General features: G+C 38.2%; 1 protein-coding gene across 1 annotated transcript; it reads left to right on the top strand.

Moving 5' to 3' along the window:
* The first annotated feature begins 275 nt into the window (after window positions 1-275).
* Window positions 276-22,551, top strand: LOC134824782 (uncharacterized). Its single transcript, XM_063836758.1, has 4 exons — window positions 276-368; window positions 522-674; window positions 803-922; window positions 22,269-22,551. The coding sequence occupies exons 1-4, from the start codon at window positions 276-278 to the stop codon at window positions 22,464-22,466; spliced, it is 564 nt and encodes a 187-aa protein (XP_063692828.1). The 3' UTR covers window positions 22,467-22,551.
* Window positions 22,552-23,958: the final 1,407 nt, after the last annotated feature.

Raw genomic sequence — 23,958 nt, 5'->3', positions numbered from 1 at the left:
ATTCATATCTACAATGTATTTATACAATTTGTCAACATGTACAAAATATATAATTATATTATGTTTGTACCTTTTTAGAATAGGAAAGTTTGACGGATCCTGAAAGCAGATCGTTCAGTTTCTCTACCTTATTCTCCAGATAATTTGATCTCAGAGAGTCACCAGGAGTTATCAGCGTGGACAGTTCCTCCCGCAGATTACTCTGTTTAGCGGTCTCCAGCCTAGCTAACAGCTGGTGAGGGGAGAAGTCCAACTGGCTAGGTTCACTCACTCTCATGTCCACCAGTCCGTTCACTACGTTGTACTTCTCTGACTTGGACCTGCCCAGAGACAGGCATACTCCCACGAGTTGCTGGGGTGAGGTGGAGGTTATGTAAACCTCACTCACCCCAGCAACTCGTGGGAGTATGCCCTGTCTCTGGGCAGGTCCAAGTCAGAGAAATACAACGTAGTGAACGGACTGGTTGACCATGAGAGGAGTGAAACCTAGCATTGGCTTCTCCCTCACCAGCTGTTACTAGGCCTGGAGACCGCTAGAACAGAGTACTCTGCGGAGGAACTGTCCCACGCTGATAACTCCTGGTGACTCTCTGAGATCAAATTATCTGGAGAATAAGATAGAGAAACTGAACGATCTGCCTTCAGGATCCGTCAAACTTTCCTATTCTAAAAAGGTACAAACATAATATAATTATATATTTTGTACATGTGACAAATTGTATAAATACATTGTAGATATGAATGCATATTGATTGAAATGAATTGGCGATGAGTTTAAAAACAATAATTTATCTCCCTGCAGATAAACAGCTACGATGAAATATTGGAGCAACAACGGGCGAGTTTGGGACTCCAAATAGACGACCTGTCAACTGAGATACTGGACAACGCTAGGAACACTAACGATGTGTCTCAGTCTCTGGTGAGAAGAACGGTGTTTTAAACTTGAAGATCTGATAGTGATATGTGATGTTTTATTATTTACAAGTTTTTTTTTTATAAATTTTCAATAGTTTCCTCCGTGTAAAAGTTTCCAGCTCAGATAATGTAATTGAGCTCCACGAAAAATATACTTTCGCCTCTAACTCTCTAATCTAACCTTGAATCTTTCCTTCACAATTCATCTCTAGTTCTAAAATATCTTCTTTCAGTCCGTGTGGAGACCTCGGATTGCCCCAAACTTTCACGGCTGGAGAACCTGGCAGCGCTCGGCATACATAGCTGACAAAATACAACTCCTTAACAAGGAACGATTGAAGAAAGTGCCGCAGCTGGAGTCTGAATCATGATGTGGACATCACGTGGTGTTCGCGGGGTTCAAAATTCGAGTAAATCTTGTTTTGAAATGAAGTGAGATGTTCATTATCATGATTATGAGTTGCCTCGCGAATCCTGATACTTTAATATAGTTCTTAGTTAAATGCAACAAAATAGACCGTGGACCGTTATTTTCATTAGTTTCATATCAGACATTTATTTTAAGTAAATACCAGACATAGTTTAAATAATTAATGATTAACACGTTTTTACGTGTAAGCACATAGTTTTGAGTGTTCCGTATTTTGTGACATATGAACAACCATTTTTGTTTGCATCTCCTTGTAGTTTTAGTTTAATCAAAGTTAACTATTACATTTTAGTAAATTTTATTTTTAATTATTGCCTGTAATGTAAATTGTTAATGTTTAGTTATTTATAATACCCGAGTTATATAACTGTACAGTGACGTGTAAGGCAATCAAATGTATTTACTTTTAGCTAATGAATATGCTAGACAAATAGCTGAAGACATATCTACATTTAAAATTAATTTGATTAATAATATTTGTCTTCTTTTTGTTCCGACTCAGCGATAAACGGTAAAATCACATACCAGGTGACATCCTAAACCAACTCACCGTTTTAACCCGACAGTTAAAATTGTGGGTTAAAGGAAGAGAAAACTGCACGATTGTGATAACCGAGTTGCATTGTTAATGTAAGTACTCCGCAATCCATCCATCCGGCCACTTCCCCCAACTTGTTAAACGTCAAACCCGCAACCACCAAACTCATTACCCTATTATTTATCACACCACAGTCCATATGGGTGTGGATTGCAATTGGGATATTGGGTTTTGTTCCGTTCTCTGTCCTGGTGTTACTGTTTGTTGCTTTTTATGTTGACTATTTTATAGAACAGACAGCAGCTCTGCGTGTTATGATACATTGTGTTTCTGAAATAAAGATGTAAGACGAAAGATACGATTATATTTGCATTGTTAACCCTCATTTCCTAATGCAGAAAGCAACAGAATAGATTATTTTTTGAACAGTAATTCTGTAAGTTATACAAAGCTCAAAGTTGTACATAAATGCCAATGGAAAGAAAACCGCACACATTACATATTACAATAGTATTTTGGCATGCCGGTAGCATCCGCCATGAACATCATTATTGGGCGCGCAACCATTTTTTAACGGCGAATTTTATTGATTGGTGTCTTGAACATTTTTTGTCATATCAATGATATCGAATAAACACTTCATATTTCTAAATAAACGAAAGCAACATGGATCATCGAATGAGAGAGCCTGAATCCCAATTTACTGGAACGCTAAAAGTAAAGTTATTGCGAGTTCATTATGAGACGAACCTAACCTTCTTACAAGGTAGTCAATAAAGGCAAACAAATTCCTCTAGTCATTATGTTTTTGTGGATAACTAAGGTCGTCGCTGCTTCAACGAAATCGTACGAGCTACGCAAAACAGCCCATGTACTAGTATAAGTATATCAAATTTGCTCTTCAATCTTTCCAGGGTGCACGATAAAATAACTTGCTCGATTTTCAAAAATTTTGACCATGACGTTTTCTAATTCTAGAAGACTGTGAAATTTTCACAGTAACCAAATTTGTATACCTTTTTGAAAAGATTAGGAAAGTTTTCCGCCTATGTGCCATATTGTTGGTGCGCGGCTTTTGAGCAAAAGTAGTGTAAAAGTCGCGTAATAGACGAAATTCGTTGATTTTATGTCATATTGTTCTGTCAACTCCCGGTTTTCTTGAATAAGATCAATTTGAAAAATTGGTAAAGACCTTCAAATTAAAGCTTTCATAACTGTCCAAAAAATTTGTGGATATCGGAGTTGATAATGTAGATTTAAAGTTGATATAGTGATGAAAATGGGGCAACTGCAAGATGGGCAAAATACGCTGTTTTTAGCTGTAACATAATTTTTACTGGCCGGCGCTCAGCCTGTAATTCCGCCGAATCTCTAGATTCTATGAGTATTGCTGAAAGCACAGTTGTAGGCTACACGACCGCCTCTAACAACCAATCCCTGTTACATTCCGTGTAGCGGGACTAACAGAGCTAAACTATAAGCCGGGGCATAGCCAATACACTATACTCCATCATTGATATATTACCAACCCGAAGGAAAATTTCCTTGTGTTTTGGAATCTAACAAACGAAAGTTCAATCCGACGAAATTCCGAAATCATTCCAGTAGACCTAGCGCATTGCAACCACAGCCCGGAAATACTTATGAAGTAATTGCTGAAAGCACATGTAAGGCCTACACGGACCGCACTCTAACCTAGCCAATCCCTTTTTACAGCCGTGTAGCAGACTAATAAAGAGCTTATAACTAGGTAAGCGGGGCATATCCAATACCTATACTTTCCATCCTTGAGTATATTACCAACCAAAGGAAAATTTCCTTGTTGTGAATCTACCAAACGAAAGTTGTACAATCCACGATATTCCGAAGAAATCATTCAGTAGACTAGGCGCATTGCAAAGCACAGCCACGGAAATACGTTTTGAATTGCTGAAAGCACAGTGGTAAGGCCTACACGGACCGCCTCTAACTATGTTAATGAACAATGATAGCCGAATCCCCATAACCTTTTATTATAAAACTTGACGTATTTACTCGTCTAAATTTCTTCGAATACGCGCGCCGCTTCTTCTCTGAAATGGCCCGACGGCAAGTGCTACGACAGCAAGTGCTACGACGCAAGTGCTACGAAGTAGCGCGCGCTGGGCCGAGACCATTAACAATAGTTAATAAAAAACAGGATCTTACGACAAAAAATGATTTTTAAAATACCTTAATGCAGTAAACTTACTCTATTAAGGTGAAAAAAGAATTTCCCCACACAAAACATTTGTTTGCATCAGTCACAAAAAACCTGTTTGCGTAGAATTTGCTGCGACGTTACAAGACAATTTTGAAAAACTTACTACTATGTACTAGCCAAAACTGCGCGTTTTGCTCTAGAAACACACTTTTTTAGAGATTTTACCGTCGTATCCTCTAAAATCACTAATTGTTTAATTTTTAGGAGGGCGTCAAAAGGGGATAGGATCAAGGGGGCGCAACTTGTAGTTACAACCTACCAATACAGGACGGCGCAGAGTTGGGACTCGTCCCGGACGGTCCCTGATATATGAATAGATAATTTACAAGTATCACCCGTTTAAGGCTAACAGGCAACGTTACACCATGAATTGTGCGACAATTCGACCATAAAGTCAAAAAGATAAGCGGCACGAACTAATATAAACATACAAAGAATTTAAGACGATTATCACTACCTAACCTATGCTTAAGTTTAACGGTGATACTCGTAAAATATTTTTTTCAAATATCAGGACCGTCGACGATCCAACTTTGAACTCGCGCGCGTCTTGAGTAGGTTATAAACCAACAAAACCGCTTGCTAGTATAGTAAAAATTATTGTTTTCTTCAGGTTCTCTCACGTAATTGTCAACTTCCTGTTCAAGAAGCTACTGAAAAAAGAGCCACCAAGGGGGACTGCGTGACAGGATAATCATCCTGTAAACCAAAACGGGTGATAGCCGTAAAATATTTGTTCAAATATCAGTGATCACGACCGTCGAGAGTTTAACTCGGCGCGCTCATGTAGTTTAAAATTCAGATCTCGCGTAAGGCCGACGTGAGTTTTGAAACGATGTGTATCCTTCGTAAAAGGCCATAATGCCGAAACTTAGGTGCACATGTCCGTATTATTTTCCATTTATTGTTATCACATTGCCAGTTTCATTTTGGTATTTGGAACTTTGACTGTCGAGAGCCGTGATCTCCTCAAACAAACAAAAATCAGGTTTAAAATTTAACAAATCATCATTATCTGCCAAACGCGTGCTATAATTATAGATTTGCAATTTTACATGTGCGCGTTTTGAAGTTTGGCACTTTAGCTTAGAACCACAAGGTCATTTAGATAGTTGTCTAATAAAAATTTTTATACTATGCCCAGATGATTTGGTGATTGAGGCATGAATCACAATTCAAATATACTCAAATTTGCGTAAAAGAAAATCTCAGAATCATACCATTGAGTTTATTATAATTTAAATTTATCTGAGATTCAAGCTTAAGTATAATGTTCAAAAAATAAAATAGAAATACTTGAGGATTAGCGATGACGTGGTATGACAGGCAATCCTGAGCACCACCCTCCAGAAAATTATAACCTGCCTAGTGCGCGCGTTGTAGCGCATGCACTATTTAATTTGGCCGCGCGAGCTGTGAACGCGAGAGAGCCAGAAGTTCATAGTTTCAGAAGAAGAAAGCAAGATGGGGGGGGGTGCTGAAGTTTTAAAATTTCGACTATAAGGGTGAAGATCGCGTTTTCACGACCCCATCCAAGGGTCCCCTTTCCTGTTGGCAAATACTCTACTTTGTATTAGAAATTTTTAAATTGAAGGTACCTTGATTCGTGGCGAGTTAAGGTTTGTCAAGTGAGCGTTTTACAATGACAGTGCAAATTCTTTTAAACTCGCGTAGGCTAAAGTATACGGATACCCAGCAAACCCTACCGCGCTGGGTTTAATCTCAAAAGTAAAATAATAGAACCTCCGGTTTTTAACAAAGTTCCGTCTTGTAAAATTAAAGTTAGCTCCCCAACGAGCAAAATTTGGAACAACTTAGATTCTGAATTAAACCGAAAAGTTTGATCTTGGGCGAAATAAAAGATCGCAGCCTTTTAACTTTGCAAAGTAATATAATAAAAACTTTGTTTCATGACTACTACTAAATGCAGCGTGCGAAAGGTGAACTTGATGAACGCGCGCCGAGGACAAATGCGCTTTGAAAATCGCTCACCTCTAGCGACCCGCAGGTGTAAGGTTTCTGGTTGAAGAGCTGTGGGACATTCTATTCCTAAACATCGACAAGGCAATCATTATCACGTAATTGGTAATTAAAAAAAGCGCGAATGTTTTGAATGCTTCGCAGCTCATCTACTTGTTTAATTTCAACAATTAATAGTGTACAATAAAAAAAATTATCGTTAACCATTTGTCCCATGCTGTAAAAATAAATTAATTTCACGTCGTATTACTCAGTTTTTCTTAAATCAAACTTATTTTTTCGTGGCTAATAGCTCTTGGTGGTACAACACAAGTACAAAAATGATTTCAAAATCTGAAATTTGAAATAGTTAGAAACAAGCCTAGCTTACACTATGTTGCCAGGCTTGCGAAACTGAAAAAGAGGAATTGACCGTTTCCCTCTAAATGTGCTACAAGAATTATAATTTATAATTTTATATGTTATAATAGTTTCATGATAGGTTTTCGCTGATCTGCTGTTGCGGTCCCTATATTTATAGTATATATTTAGGCGCATGATGTTCATATGATACCGATAAAACATAGTTTTCCAAATACAAGTTTTATGTATAGGCGACAGTGGCGTAACGTTGCCTGTTTTGGCGCCCCCTGTTGGCGCCCCCTCCCTTTTGGTGCCCCTCCCCTAAAATTGAACAAATTAGGTATTTTAAAAGGATACCCCGGTAAAATCTCTAAAAAAATGTGTATCTAAGTGCAAAACGTGCAGTTTTGCTAGTATTTTTTTGTAGACTTTAGTTAAGTTTTCATAATTGGCCCACATTCAAACGACTGATGTGGCGCCCCCCTAAGACGCTGCCCCTGCACTCGGGTCAGGGGGCCCTTCGTTACGCCCTGTAGCGAACTGATCTAGGCGGCGCTCAGCCTGTCATCCGTATATGTCACCGATCCGTTTAGGACACTGAAGCAGGTAAATAAAAAGTTTAGTTGTCTACTTGATGAATTAGCATAATAAATTCAACGAGTTCCGAGTTAGACTGAAAGATCAATAGAACAGTACGAAGGTGCAGATTATTAATGCGACATTGACCTGGAATAAATGAGTTACCATATCACGGCTAAGACAAGAGCAAGTACCACACATAAAGAAAGAAAGAGAGAGAGAGACGGCTCTCTGGCAAATTTGAGTATTTAATTTATCTGCTGTAAATTCGCACTAACTATAATTCAATTAAATTCGCAATACGAATTTTCCTCTAAAATTTCCGCATTTAAAAAAAAACTGTAGTTGTATTCACGATATCATAGTTGTTTTTGTTGGAGGAATATTGCCAAACACATACCTTGCTCCCCAACACGTACGTGTTCTGTTAGTGGACAACGTGGTACTGACCAAGACGCGAAGGGTCTGAAATGACTCGAGATTGCTGCAATGCTGCGTGTTTCCCACAGCGCAGTTTACCAATTTTCTGCGCATTTATTGGCGAATTAACAGCCCTAACAAATTAAAACTTGAAGTAGTAAAGCTGCGAATGTTCGCGTATTTTTTAAGAACTCTAAATGCGCCGTATTTGACGAATATTTGTTCTCCGGCCTTGGTCCAAATAAGAAATTAAAAACCTGTTTAACTTAGAAATAACGGTTAAGATGAGAAGAAATGTAGAGTTGACGACTGAGGCACAGCTCAATGATTACCACTGCAACATTCTGCTGCTGGTTGCATAATGGGGCTAATGGAAACGGCCTCGTCTCTACTCCTCTAATCCGGTATAACGGATAGACCTGGACCGGATACCATGTACTGGTAAGGAAACCTGGCAGTGGTGGACAGGGTTATACACCCTCCGGCGTAATTCCTCCTGCTACCACATACTTCGCTCGGAGGTATATGTTGGTGAAGTCTACGTTACATTGTGCTCATTTTGGGTTCATCACTGGTGCTGTAAATAGCCGCACTATCTGACCCATTACAGCCTACCGACTTAGAACGATTGTCTTCCCTCTCGAGGTAGTTTAAAGGAGTCTGTTCATGACCATTATTATTATCTGGATCTTCTCAATGGCTGCACCAGCAATATCTTTAGCTACAAGTCTGATTTGTGTTTTCCTAATAGCGCTACCGATCCTCTCTACAGTTTATTCAAACCCAGATCGGCCCTTTTTATTTAAGCTGTGCTAAATAATTCAGCAGGTGCCACTTGTCTCATCACAGTTTTCAACTTGGTTTTACTCTTGTGGCTTATCACAAAAGATGAAGCACAAATCCAAACAGTTTCAGTTAACTTAAAGATTGAAAACCTTTTCCTTCTTGTCTGGACCTCTTTCATTGCATGCATGACTCCGTTTGTGATATTTACCATTCCTTAAAGGCAAAGGAATTCAAGTGTCCCCCTGCTAGGGACCTCATGCTTATCACTTTTTATATCTTAAGTCTGCGCAACCCAATATTGTACACCAGAACAAATAGGAGATTTGGAAAGTACGTAAAGATCTGCAAGGAGGACAATTTTGTAGGAGTACGGCCAATAGAATCGGAACTGGGAATTCTTCTTCCAATTCTAATGGCGTTACACCATTTAACTGGGTCCCCGACGTCAGCATCTCTCTCCGCCGAATCACAAAAACGACTCCCTCAAGTAATCATCCCAGCTGCAAACAAAACTGCCACAATGTTAATGGATCAGGCAATATACTTTGAGAATCTATCAATCAAGAATCTAAAACTAAGATGAACACGTTACCAGGAAAACTGTCCAAACCTATTGTGATAGTAACGCCAAACAAATAAAAATAAAAAAAAAATGCTCTGCCTTTTCTTGATTTTTTTTTGATGAATTTTAGAGTATTGTAGGTACATATCAGCATTCAGAATGTATATTATATGCTGTTTAAAATAGTTATTCTATATTTTTCTGCATTCGAATTGGTCTCATTGACTCTGTAAGATTTCATCAAAATCGAAAAACAATTTAAAACTTTACTGCTTTGCAAAGATTCTTACTTATACTCGGAAATTAAACTGTCAAAAACTCCTGTGCTTATTTTCAATGTCATTGAGAGACTGTGGAGCTTGCTCACTTGAACCAAGAATACGTTTCCCTTTCGTCTGTCTCCTACCCAAGAAACCTACTAAATAATTCCCACCATTCGGTGTCACAGGTCGACGGCGCTAACTACGTTAACTTTAAACCAAAAGAACCACGTCCTACGTCTTAGAACAGCCATCCAAAATTAAATGTTATAGCTATATATAGAGCGTTGATGTCCTCTTTGTTTGATAACTGATTCTCGGTGGACTATGAGTGAGCATGCCAAGAGTGAACATTAACAAACTTAATTTTCTTGCAACCGCGATGTTTCAAGTGATTCGGAGAATTGTGAATTAACCAATTAATGGACACAGTCCCTACACAAAAAAATTTTCTGAAAACATATATCACCCAGCTAATGGACAAACAATGATCTGAAAATTCCTGAAATACAACAAATGCAAACTAAAAACAAAAGACTTCCATGATAGATCGTACTCTCCTTGAAGTGCCATTAATAAGTTCTGATGAACGTTTTTGATGTTGTAAAATTTGTTTTAATAGATATATCATAGGTGCACAACTTTTCAATACATTTTCGATCCATCTATTGAACCAAAAGAGGTTTTATGGTTTCTACTTTTCTGGTGGTTCTTAATTGAAACAGCCTTAGATTTAGTGTTCAAACATAGTATTATACAGTTATACACATGACCACGGTACGACAACCATAGTCATGATACATATTAAAAAGCTGGAAGTGAATTAAACGGGAATTCCGTATATCCATTTTATTGGCCAGAATAATTAATGGCTAAAATATTAATAGATATTTATGATGAGCGAGCATATAACTGCATATCATTAATACGTCTTTTTATTTTCCTACGCCAGATCAGGAGGAACGAATGGATAGGCATGTTCGAGAACGTGGAATACTAAAATAAATAATTGCTGAATGTTCATTTTGAGACGATTCTTCTTACAAAGTAAGTCAGGAAAATGTTGCTCAGTTCGTATACGGCGAATCCCGTAATCAATTTTTCCAGAACCACCACGAAAAACCACTCGCCAAGTGGCCAGAGTGCAGAATGGTAAGTGGCTATGAACAAGTGGCAGAGTGGCAATGGCTATGAAACCTGCAATGTTTTCATTTAAACAGCCGAATTTGCTTTGAAATATTAATCGAGTATTACCGTGCCCGAACAAATGTCAAATTAACTTTGTGTAACCTTTATCGTAAATAAACGCGTACGTCCCAAATTCATTGTTCATTACATTTGACGGATGAAACGTGCCTCAATCGGAAAGCGTCGAGTCTAGGGTGCAAGGCTCGCGTCTAGCCCAAGGGTTACAAGGCCGACGATCTAAATAAAGTTATAGGTTGCAATACAAAGATTTATCCACGTACCAGACCTCTGCGTGGCATTCGTTTTTTATTCTTATTTTGTTTCTCCATCCGGGAAAGAGAACCATTATAACTATTACCAAACTATGCTACCCTTCAGCGACACTACGCGAACGTGGAGGTACCATTTAGTTAACATTCACGATTAGATCTTCGTCATAATCGTGAAGCTGCTACCTTACGCTAAATCCAAGAAAATGACCAATAGTTGATTTGTTTACTTCTTCAGGTAACAGAGAAGGATTTGCTCAACCACTTGACGGATGTCAGAAATCTGTACTGAACTGTAACAGTCCCCTCTACCGAATCAACTTCATATTGTGGTAACCATTATTCAGACTAACTCCGATGTTTACCCAATACACAGGTATACCATTTTGAGTTACACTAGAAATAATTTCCTGAGACAGCTGTGTAGATCCAAAAAGATTCCACCAGTATTTGCTGTTATTAACAATTAATGACACATAATGTGTTTCCGAGCATTTGCTCATTTAACATTGTGTAGTTCATTGCAATTTGTTAGTGTATATTAGTAAAGTAGAACAGCGATTAAATCTTTGTCAGGACTATGGTGAGACTTTTTCAACACCAGGATTTGCCTGCTCAATGAACTAAACTGGAGGGAAGTTTACTGATGGCATGAAGTCCCGGGCTACCTGACGCCTGTAACCCTAGGGCTAGACCGACGACCCTTGCAACCTCAGACACACGCCGTCCGCTTGAGGCACGATTCATCGTCAAATGTAGGAACAATGGAATTTTGGACGGTAAACGCTATATTTACGATAAAGTTAAACACAAATTTAATTGACCATTTGTTCGTGCACGTAATACTCGATTAAATATTTTCAAAGCAAATCGAGCTGCTTTAAATGAAACATTGCAGTTCATAGCCACTCTGCCACTCTGCCACTTTTTCATAGCCACTCTACCTTCTCCACTCTGCCACTTTCGAGCTGTTTTCCGTGTCGAGTCTGGAACAAATGAGTACGGAATCGCCCGAAAAGCGAACTGAGCAACATTTCCCTCCACTAACTTTGTAAGAAGAATCGTTCCACACAATGAACATCACAATTACTTTTACTTTTAGTATCCCACTGATACTCGAACTTGCCCCTAACCATTCGTTCCTCCATGATCGGTCGTAGGAAAAATAAAAAGACGTATTAAGATATGCAGTTTATATGCTCGCTCATCATAAGTATCTATTAATATTTTAGCCATAAAATTCTGGGCCATAAAATGGATATAACGGAAATGTTCCCGTTTAATTCACTTCCTTCCACTTTTTAATTATGATCATGACTATGGTTGTCTACGCGTGGTCAAGTGTAACTGTATAATACTAGTTGAAAACACTAAATCTAAGGGCTGTTTCAATTAAGAACCACCAGAAAAGTAGAAACCATATAACCTCTTTTGGTTCAATAGATGGATCGAAATTTATTGAACTAGTGTTCACATATGATAGATCTATTCACAAACAAATTTACAACATCAAAAACGTCATCAAGAACTATTAACGGGCACGTCAGAGAGTACGATATATCATGGAATGTTCTTTTTGTTCTTTAAGTTTGCATTTGTTGGTATTTCAGGAATTTTTCAGATCATAGTTTGTCCATTCCGGGTTGAAATATGTTTTCAGAAAATTATTTGAGTAAGAACTGTTGTCCCTTAAATTTAATTCCCAATTCTTCCAATACTGAAAACAATAGCGGTTTTCCAATAAATCCAACATATTGTTAATGTTCACTCATTGAATGGCATTCACTCATAGTCCACCGAATTCAGCTTACAACAAAGAGGACACAAAGCTATAATTACTTATTACATTTAATTTTGAAGGCGTTCTACAGACGTAGACAGGTACCTCTTTTAGTTAAAGTAACGTAGTGTGCGCCTTCGACCTGCTGACCACCGAATGAGAATTAATTTAAGTAGGTTTTCTAGGAGTAGAGACAGAAAAAGGAACGTATTCTTAGTCAAGTGAGCAACTTCCACAGTCTCAATGACATGACAATAAGAACAGGAGTTTTTTGACAGTTTTTAATTTCCTGAGTAAAAGTAAGAATTTTGCAAAGCAGTAAAAAGTATTAAATGTTTTTCGATTTTGATGAAACTTCAGAGTCAAGGAGACTATTCCGATTGCAGAAAATCTAAGAAACTTTTTTAAAACAGCCATATAATTCCATTCTGAATTCAGATATTACCTACAATAATCATAAAATTCATCAAAAAAATCCTGAAAGCAGAAGCAATTTTTGATTATTTTATTTTTTTTGCGCTACTATCACAATAGGATTTGACAGTTTTACCAAAAGGACACTTGTTCATCATAGTTTAAGATTCTGATTGATAGGATTCTCAAAAGTTAATTGCCTGATCCATAACACTTGTGGCTTCTGTTGCAGCTGAAGATTACTTGAGGACGTCGTTTTTTGTTGTTTCGCGGAGAGAGATGCTGAACGTCGGGCCCAGTTACTGGTGTAACGCCATTATAAAGAATTGGAAGCAGAATTACCAGTTCCGATTCTTTGGCCGATACGCCCACAAAATATGATCCACCTGCCAATCATTAACGTACTTTCCAAATCTCCTATTTGTTATGGTGTACAATATGGGTTGCCGCAGACGTTAAGATATAAAAAGTGAAAAGCCATGAGGTCCCATAGCAGGGGACACTTTGAATTCCTTTGCCTTTAAGAATGGTAAATATCACAAACGAGTCCGACTGCCAAATGACAGTCCCAGACAAGAAAAAAATGGTTATCAATCCCATTAAGTTAACTGAACTGTTGGATTGAGCGTCATCTTTTGTCGATAAGCCACCAAGAGTAAAACCAAGTTGAAAACTGTGATGAGAACCAGTGGCACCTACAGCTGCATTATTAGCACACCCTAAATAAAAGGGCAGCGATCTTGTTTGAATAAATAGTAAAGAGAGGCATCGACGCTATTAGGAACAGCACACAAAAATCAGACTGTAGCCTAAAGATATTGCTGGTGCACCAGTGAGAAGATCCAGATAATAATAATGGCTACAAGAACAACCTCCTTGGAAACTACTCGTGAAGGAAGACAATCGTCTAAGTTCGTAGGCTGTAAATGGTCAGGATAGTGAGGCTATTTACAGCACCATGAGAACCCAAAATGACACACATGTAACAGTAGAACTTCCCCCAAAAAATACTCCCGAGCGAAGGAATGGTACAGAGAATAACCGCCAGAGGGTGTAATAACAATCACAACCACTGCCAGTTTTTCCTTACCATTACAATGGGATATCCGTTCCCATTCCCGATCGCGTTTATACCGGATAGAGGAGTAGAAGACGAGGCCGATTTTCCCATTGACCCCATTAATTGCAACCAGCAGGCAGAATGTGCCATTATCCACTTGAGCTGTGCTCACGTCAACTCTAAACATTTCCTTCTCATCTTAAACTTCATCTTCCTAAAAGTTAAACCAGGTTTTTATTTTCTCATTTACCCAAGCCGGAGAAACAATAATCGTCAAAAAAATACGGCGCATTTGAGTTCTTAAAAAATACGCGAACAATTCGCCAATTTACCACTTCAAGTTTTAGATTTTAGGCAGTAAATCGGCCATAAATGCGCAAAAATTCGGTAAAACTGCGGGCTGTGAGAAACACCAGCATTGCAGCAATCTCGAGTCTATTTCAGTAACCCCCTCGAGTCTTGGTCAGTAACCCACTCAAGTCACTAACCATAACCACGAACGGTTGCGGGAAGCAAATGTTATTGTTTAGGCATATTCCACCATACAAAACCACCTAAATAACTACGTGAAACAACTACAGTTTTTTTTAAATGCGACATATCAGAGAAAAATTCGTATGCAATTATAAATTCGAATTAAATACGATTAGTGCGAATTTCACAGCAGATAAATTAAATTAATCAAATTGCCAGAGAAGCAGTCGCTTCTCTCTTTTCTTTCTGATGTTAGGTACCTGAGCTCTTGTCTTAGCCGTAATATGTACTCATTTTCATCCAGGTCAATGTTCGTAACATAAATCTGCCACCTCGTACTGTTCTTTGATCATCAGTCTAACTCGGTAACTCGCTGAATTTATATGCTAATTTCAACAAGTAGAATCACTAACTTTTTATTACCTGGCTACATATGTTCCTAAACGATCGGAGACATATACGGAAAGACAGCTGAGCGCCGCCTAGTTCAATCTCGCCTACCAGTGGCGTACCCGAAAGCCCCGCTGACCCCCGCTGTGCAGGGGGCGCCCGTCTTAGGGGGGCGCCCCAAATCGTCGTTTGAATGTGGGGCCAATTATGTAAACCTTAACTAAAGTACTACTACTAGCAAAACTGCACGGTTTCACTAATTAACACACTTTTTTAGAGATTTTACCTGGGTCACCTTTAAAATCACCTAATTTGTTCAATTTTAGGAGGGGGCACCAAAGGGAGGGGGCGCCCAACAGGGGGGCGCCAACAGGCAACGTTTATACGCCACTGTCCCTATACATAAACCTTGGTATTGGAAACTATCGTTTTATCGTACTCTCTTGAACATCATGCGCCTAATATAACTATAACTATATAAGGAACCCCGCACTTACAGCCGATCAGCGAAACACTATCATGAACTATCATAACATATAAATATAAATATAATTCTGTAGCACATTTAGAGAAACGGTCAATTTCCTCTTTCATTCCCCAAACCCTTCAACTTAGAAGCTAGGCCTTGTTTCTAAACTAATTTCAAAATCATAATTTGCAAATCAACTTTTTTTGTAACTTGAGTTGTACACCAAGCATCAAATAGCCACGAAATAATTTTATTAAGAAAAAAACTAGGTATCAGACGTGAAATAAAAATTAAAAATACAGCATGGACAAATGGGTAACAATAAATATTTTAACTTGTACACTATTAATTGTTTTGAAATATAAACATCGTAATGAAGCTGCGAAGCATTAAAACAATTCGCGCCTTTTTATTAATACCAATTCACGTTGATAAAATGATTGACCCGACGATGTTTTAGGAATAAATGTCCCCCAGCCTCCTTCAACCCAAAAACCTACCACCTGCCGGCTACGCTAGATGATCGATTTTCCAACAGCGCATTTGCCACGCCGCGCGCTCCACTCAAGTTCACCTTTCGCACCTGCATTAGCCTCGTAGTCATGACAACAACTATTGATTATTTTACTTTTGCAAAGTTAAAAGGCTGCGATCTTTTATTAGCCCAAAATCAAAACTTTTCGGTTTAATTCAGAATCTAAGTTTGTCCCAAATTTTGCTCGTGGGGAGCTAACTTTAAAATTTACAAGACGGAATCTTGCTTAAAAACCGGAAGGTTCTATGTATTTAAACTTTTTTGAGATAAACCACCCAGCCGGTAGGGTTTGGCTGGTATCCGTATACTTATAGCCTACCGCAGTTTTAAAAAGAATTTGCAACTTTCAATTTAAAACGCTCAACTTTACAAACCATAATCGCCACGCATCATGTCACTTCAATTAAAATATTCTAAAACAAAGTAAGAATTTTGCCAACAGGAAAGGGGAACCCTTGGATGTCGTGAACACCGATCTTCACCCTAATATCGACTTTTAAACTTCAGCACCCCCCCCCATCTGCTTTTCTTCCTGAAAATATTAACTCTCGCTCTCTCGCGTTCACACTCGAACGCTGCCAAATTAAATAGAGCATGGCGCTACAACGCGCGCACTAGCAGTCTTATAATTTACTGGATGGGTGGTGCTCAGCTAGCCTGTTCATACCACTGTCATTCCCGCCTACTCTCAAGTATTCGCTATTTTAATTTTTTATGAACATTATACTTATACTTGGAATCCTCAATAAATTGTAAATTATAACATAAACTATTGTATGATCTAGCTTTTCTTTTACGCAAATCTCGAAAAAATGAATTGTGTATTTTTTTTCTCATGCACATCACAAATCATCATGCAGGCTAGTAAAAAATTTATATAACACTATCTAATTGAACTTGTGTTTCTAAGCTTAAAGTGCCAAACATCAAACGAGCGCAACATTTTATTGTCAAATTATACTTATAGCACGCGTATATTTGGCAGATAATTTGATGATTTTGTAAATTATAAAAACCGATTTTGTTAGTTTGGAGGAGCATCACGGCTTCTCGACAGCACAGTTACAAATACAAAATGAAACTAGGCAAATGTATAACAAAAATGGGAAATAATACGGACATGTCACCTAACGTTCGGCACTTACTGCCTTATACGAAGGATAACAAAATCGTTCTCAAACTCACGCTCGGCCTTACTCGAGATCTGAAATTTTAAAACTACCAAGACGCGCGCCGAGTTAAACTCGTCGACGACGTGATCACTGGATTTTGAAACAAATATTTTACGGCCAATCGCACCCGTTTTGGTTTACAGAAGATTACCTGACACGCCAGTTTCCCTGTGCGCTCTTTTCAGCGCTTCTTGAACAGGAAAGTAAAATTACGTGGAGAGAACCTATAGAAGCAAACAACATCTTATACTATACTATAGCAAGCTAGGTTTTAGTAGGTTTTATAAACCTACCAAGACGCGCGCCGAGTTCAAAGTTGGACTCGTCTGACGGTCCTGATTTGAAACAAATTTTTACGAGTATCACCCGTTAAACTTAACAGGTTAGGTAGATGATAATCTTTAAATTCTATGAAGTATATATAGTTCGTGCCGCTATCATTTTACTTTTAGTCGACTTGATCGCACATTCATGGTGTAACGTTGCTGTAAGCGCTTAACGGGTGAACTTGTAAAATATCTATTCCATATATCAGACCGTCGACGAGTCCACCTCGCGCACGTCCTGGTACTGGTAGGGTTGTAAAACCTCCACTTGTGCGCCCCCCCTGATCCTATCCCCTAGTTGACGCCCCTCCCTAAAATTAAAACAAATAGGTGATTTTTAGAGATACGGCCGTAAGAATCTCTAAAAAAGTGTGATTTTCCAAGAGCAAAACGCGCAGTTTTATGGCTAGTACATAGTAGTAAGTTTTTCAAAATTGTCCTTGTAACGTCGCAGCAAATTCTACAGCAAACAGGTTTTTTGATTGACTGCATCAACAAATGTTTGATGTTGGGAAAATCTTTTTCACATTTAAAGAGTACATTTCCTCTGCAATTAATAATTTAAAAAATCATTTTTTGTCGGTAAATCCAGTTTTTATATAACTATAGTTACTGGCTCTTGGCCCAGCGCGCGCTACTTCGTATGCAATTGCCGTCGTAGCACTTGCTGTCGTAGCACTTGCCGTCGGGGTCCATTACGAGAAGCAAAAGCGCGCGCGCTAACTTCGACGAAATTTAGACGAGTATCATACGACAAGTTTATAATAATATAAGGTTACCTAGGGGATCTCAGGCTATCATTTCATTTACTTAGTTAGAGGCGGTCCGTGTAAGTCCATTACACTGTGCTTTCCGCAAACACATAAGAATTTCGTGGCTGTGGTTTGCAATGCGCCTAGTCCTAAACTGGAATGATTCTTCGAATTTCCCGCTGATTTAACCACTTTTCCGTCTTGGTAGATCCCAAACACAAGGAAATTTTCCTCTGGTTGGTAATATACTCAATGAGAAGTATAGTGTATAGGCTATGCCGCTACTAGTTAGCTCTTTCTATCCCCTGCTACACGGCATGAAACAGGGATTGGCTATTAGAGGCGGTCGCGTGTCGGCCTTACACTGTGCTTTCCAGCAATACTCATAAGTATTTCCGTGCTATGGTTGCCATGCGCTAGACTACTGAAAATCTTTCTTCGGAATTTCGCTGATTGTACAACTTTCGTCTTGGTAGATTCCAAACACAAGGAATTTCCTTCTGGTTGGGAATATACTCAATGATGGAAGTAAGTGTATTGGCTATGCCCCGCATAACTATTTACTCTTTCAAGTCCCAGCTAAACACGCATGTAAACAGGATTGGTCAGTTAGTAGCGGTCCGTGTAGGCCTTTACCAACTGTGCTTTCAGCATACTCATAGAATCTAGAGATTCGGCGAATTACAGGCGACGCCCGGCCAGTAAAAATTATGTTACAGCAAAAAGACACGTATTTTGCCATCTTGCAAGTTGCCCCATTTTCATCACTATAATCCAACTTTGAAATCTACAATATCAACTCCGATATCCACAAATTTTTGGACAGTTAAGGAAAGCTTTAATTTGAAGTTCTTTACCAATATTTCAAATTGATCTTATTCAAAAACCGAGATATGACAGAACAATAAGACATAAAATCAACGAATTTCCGTCAATTACGCGACTTTTACACCTACTTTGCTCCAAAAGCCGCGCACCATCAATATGTCACATAGGCGAAACTCACTAATCTTTCAAAAAGGTATAACAAATTTGGTACTGTGAAAAAATCCTCACAGTCTCTAAATTAGAAAAACGATCATGGTACAAAAATTTTGAAAATCCAGCAAGTTTATTTTTCATCGTGCACCCCTGGATTAAGAATGAAGACAAAATTTGTTACGTTAATCGTACATGGGCGCGTTTTGCGTAGCTCCGCTACATTTCGTTGAAGGCCGCGAACGACCTTAAGTTATCCACAAAACATAATGACTAGAACATTTCTTTGCCTTTAAGACTACCTTGTAAGAAGAGTTAGGTTTCGTCCTCAAAATGAACCTCAGCAATAACTTTACCTTTAGCGTTTCCAGTAAACATGGATTTCAGTCTCTCACCATTCGATGATCCATGATGCGCCTTTTCGTTATTAGAAATATGAAATGGTGTTATTTCGAATATCATTGATCATGACCAAAAAGTGTTCAACGACACCAATCAATAAAATTCCGCCGTTAAATAAAAATGGTCGCGCCGCCCCAATAAGATGTTTCATGGCGGAAGCTACCGCAGGCCAAATAATAATAGTAAATATGTGAATAGTAGTGCTGTTTCCTTCCATTGGCAATAGTTACAACTTTGAGCTTGTAAAACTAACAGTAAATACGTTTCAAAAACTAATCTATCTGTGCTTTCTGCTTAGGTAATGGAGTTAACAATGCAATATAATCGTAATCAATTCCGTGCAACATCTTTATTCAGAAACACAATGTAACATACACGCGAGCTGCGTCTGTGTCATAATAAAGTCAACATAAAGCAACAACAATAACACCAACGAGAAACGGAACAAACCTAAAATATCCCCAATTGCAATCACCAACCATATGGTCTGAGGTGTGATAATAATAGGATAATGTTTTTGGTGGATCTGGGGTTTGAGACGTCTTAACAAGTTGGGGAAGTTGGCCCGATGGAGGATGGTTTGCGAGTACTTACATTTAAATGCATACTCCTTTATCTAACAATCGTGCATTTAACTCTTCGTTAAACCCACAATTTAACTGTCGGTTAAACGGGAGTTGGGTTTAGATAAGTCACCTGGTATGTGATTTTACCGTTAGTAGGCTGAGTCTGAACAAAAGAGAGACCAATATTTTAATCAAATTAAATTTAAATGTAGATAATGTCAATCAGCTATTTTCTAGCATAATCATTAGCTAAAAGTACACATTTGATTTCCTCACTCACTGTACAGTTATAAAACTCGAGGTATTATAAATAACTACATTAACAATTTACATTTACATGCAATAAATAAAAATAAAAATTACTAAAAATGTAATATATAACATTGATTAAAAACTAAAAACTACAAGGACAGCAACATAAATGTTGTCATATGTCACATAATACTTGAACACTCAAACATGTGCTTACACTAACAAAGACGTTTAATCATTAATTATTTAAACTATGTCTGGTATTTTTTTTTTTGTTCTTTTTTTTTTATTTTTTTTGTTTTTTTTTTTTTTTTTTCTTTTACCCCTTAAAATAAATGGTCTGATAGAAACAATAAAAATAAGCGGTCACGTTCTTATATCTGTTGCAATAACTAAGAAACTATTTTTAAGTATCAAGGAGTCGCGAGGCAACTCATAATCCTGAAAAATGAACCTCTCACTTCATTTCAAAACAAGATTTACTTCGCATTATAACCCGCGAACACACGGTGATGTCCACCTCATGATTCAGACTCCATCTGCGCACTTTCTTCAATTCGTTCCTTGTTGAAGGAGTTGAATTTTTCAGCTATGTACTGCCGAGCGCTGCCCAGGTTCTCACAGCCGTGAAGGCGGCATCCGATTCTCCAACGACTGAAAGAAGATATGTAGAACTAGAGATGATTGTGAAGGAAAGATTCAAGGTTAAATAGAGATTTAGAGCGAAATATATATTTTTCGAGTTCCGTGGACTCAATTACATTAACTGAGCTGGAAACTTTACACGGAGGTCAACTAATTGAAAATATAATGTACCATAATAAAACATCACATAGCACTATACAATTTCAAGTTAAACACCGTTCGTCTTCACCAGAGAACTGAGACACATCGTTAGTGTTTCCTAGCGTTGTCTCCATATCTCATTGACATTCTCTATTTGTGAGTCCCCAAACACGCCCCGTTGTTGCTCCAATATATATCGTAGCTGTTTACTGCAGGGAGATAAATTAATGTTTTTTTAAACTCCTCGCCATTCATTTCAATCAAATAAAGCTTCATATCTACAATTGTATTTAACCAATTTGTCAACATGTACGAAAATATATAATTATATTAACTTTTTACCCTTTTCAGAATAGAAAGTTTGACGGATCCTGAAGGCGATCGTCAGTTTCTCTATCTTATTCCTCCAGATAATTGATCTCAGAGAGTCCCCAGATTATCAGCGTGGACAGTTCCTCCCGCAGATTACTCTTTTTAGCGGTCTCCAGCCTACTAACAGCTGTGAGGGGAGAATTTCCAACTGCTAGTTCACTTCACTCTCAGTCCCACCAGTCCCGTTCACTACGTTTAACTTTCTCTGACTGGACCGGCCCAGAGACAGGGCATACTCCACGAGTTGGCTGGGGGAGGTGGAGTATGTAAACTCACCTCACCCCACACTCGTGGGAGTATGCCCTGTCTCTGGGCAGGTCCAAGTCAGAGAAGTACAACGTAGTGAACGGACTGGTGGACCTGAGAGTGAGTGAACCTAGCCATTGGACTTCTCCCCTCACCAGCCTGTTACTAGCTGGAGACCGCTAAACAGAGTAATCTGCGGGAAACGTCCACTGCTGATAACTCCTGTGACTCTCTGAGATCAAATACGGGAGAAAAAGATAGAGAAACTGAACGAACTGCCGTCAGGGATCCTCAACCTTTCCTATGCTAAAGGTACAAACATAATATAATATATATTTTGTACATGTTGACAAATTGTATAAATACATTGTAGATATGAATGCATATTGATTGAAATGAATTGGCGATGAGTTTAAAAACAATAATTTATCTCCCTGCAGATAAACACTACGATTAAATAATTGGAGCAACAACGTGCCGAGTTTTGGGACTCCAAATAGACCGACTGTCAACTTAATACTGGACAACGCTAGAACACTATTGAGTGAGTCTCATCTCGGTGAGAAAACGGTGTTTTTTAAACTTGAAGATCTGATAGTGATATGTGATGTTTTATTATTGTACATTATATTTTCAAATAGTTGCCTCCGTGTAAAAGTTTCCAGCTCAGATAATGTAATTGGAGCTCCACTAAAAATATACTTTCGCCTCTAACTCTCTAATCTAACCTTGAATCTTTCCTTCACAATTCATCTCTAGTTCTAAAATATCTTCTTTCAGTCCGTTGGAGACTCGGATGCCCGCACTTCACGGCTGGAGAACCTGGGCAGCGCTCGGCAGTACATAGCTGACAAAATACAACTCCTTAACAAGGAACGATTGAAGAAATGCCGCAGCTGGAGTCTGAATCATGATGTGGACATCACTGGTGTACGCGGGGTTCAAAATTCGAGTAAATCTTGTTTTGAAATGAAGTGAGATGTTCATTATCATGATTATGAGTTGCCTCGCGAATCCTTGATACTTAAAATAGTTTCTTAGTTATTGCAACAGAAATAAGACCGTGACCGCTTATTTTCATTAGTTTCATATCAGACATTTATTTTAAGTAAATACCAGACATAGTTTAAATAATTAATGATTAACACGTTTTTACGTGTAAGCACATAGTTTGATGTTTTCAGTATTTTGTGACATCTGACAACCATTTTTTGTTGCTCCGCCTTGTAGGTTTTAGTTTTTTTTAATCCATGTAATATTACATTTTTAGTAAATTTTTATTTTTATTTATTGCATTAAGTAAATTGTTAATGTTAGTTATTTAATAATACCCAGTTTTATAACTTACAGTACGTGTAGGAAATCAAATGTTTTACTTTTAGCTAATGAGTATGCTAGAAAATAGCTGATTGACAAATCAACATATAAATATAATTTGCTTAAAATATTGGTCTTTCTTTTGTTCAACTCAGCTATAAACGGTAAAATCAATACCAGTGACCAATCCTCAACCAACTCCCGTTTAACCGACATTAAAATTGTGGTTAAAGAAGAGATAAACGCACGATTGTGAGATAACCTTAGTTTGCATTTTAAATGTCAGTACTCCGCGAACCATCCATCCGCCACTTCCCACTGTTAAACGTCAACCCCCGCACCCACCAACCATTATCCCTATTATTCGCACACCATCATACATAATGGGGGGTGATTGCAATTTGGGATATTTGGTTTGTTCCGTTCTCTGTCCTGGTGTAATTGTGTTGCTTTTAAGTTGACTTTATTATTACAACAGACAGCAGCTCGCGTGGATGTACATGTTTTCTGAAATAAAGATGTTGCACGGAATTCGGGGAAAAATTTTTTTTGCATTTTAACCCCCTTTTTCCTAATGCAGAAAGCACAGATAGATTAGTTTTTGAACAGTAATTACTGTTAGTTTTACAAAGCTCAAAGTTGTACATAATGCCAATGGAAAGAAAACAGCACACTATTACATATTAGTATTTTGCATGCGGTAGCATCCGCCATGAAACATCATTATTGGGGCGCAGACCATTTTTTAACGGCGAATTTTTATTGATTGGCCTGTCGTTGAACAATTTTTGGTCATGATCAATGATATCGAAATAACACACTTTCATATTTCTAAGTAAACGAAAGCATCATGGATCATCGAATGGAGAGAGCTGAATCCATGTTTACTGGAAACGCTAAAAGTAAAGTTATTGCTGAGGTTCATTTTGAGGACGAACCTAACTCTTCTTACAAGGTTAGTCAATAAAGGCAAAGCAAATGTCTCTAGTCATTATGTTTTGTGGATAACTTAAGGTCGTCGCTGCTTCAACGAAATCGTAGCGGAGCTACGCAAAACGCGCCATGTACGATATAAGTATAACAAATTTGCTCTTCAATCTTATCCAGGGGTGCACGATAAAAAATAAACTTGCTCGGATTTTCAAAATTTTTG

The sequence above is a fragment of the Bolinopsis microptera genome, chromosome 13 (genome assembly GCF_026151205.1).
Source record: "Bolinopsis microptera isolate Bmic1 chromosome 13, MBARI_Bmic_1.0, whole genome shotgun sequence".
Classification (NCBI taxonomy): domain Eukaryota; kingdom Metazoa; phylum Ctenophora; class Tentaculata; order Lobata; family Bolinopsidae; genus Bolinopsis; species Bolinopsis microptera.
This window is presented reverse-complemented; position numbering and strand designations above follow the sequence as displayed.

What these genes read in the sequence shown, in the direction of transcription:
- LOC134824782 (XM_063836758.1), top strand. Translation starts at nt 276, where the DNA reads ATGTCCACCAGTCCGTTCACTACGTTGTACTTCTCTGACTTGGACCTG. An exon ending in AACTTTCCTATTCTAAAAAG is followed by an intron (nt 675 to 802) that starts GTACAAACATAA and finishes ATCTCCCTGCAG; the next exon opens with ATAAACAGCTACGATGAAAT. An exon ending in ACGATGTGTCTCAGTCTCTG is followed by an intron (nt 923 to 22,268) that starts GTGAGAAGAACG and finishes ATCTTCTTTCAG; the next exon opens with TCCGTTGGAGACTCGGATGC.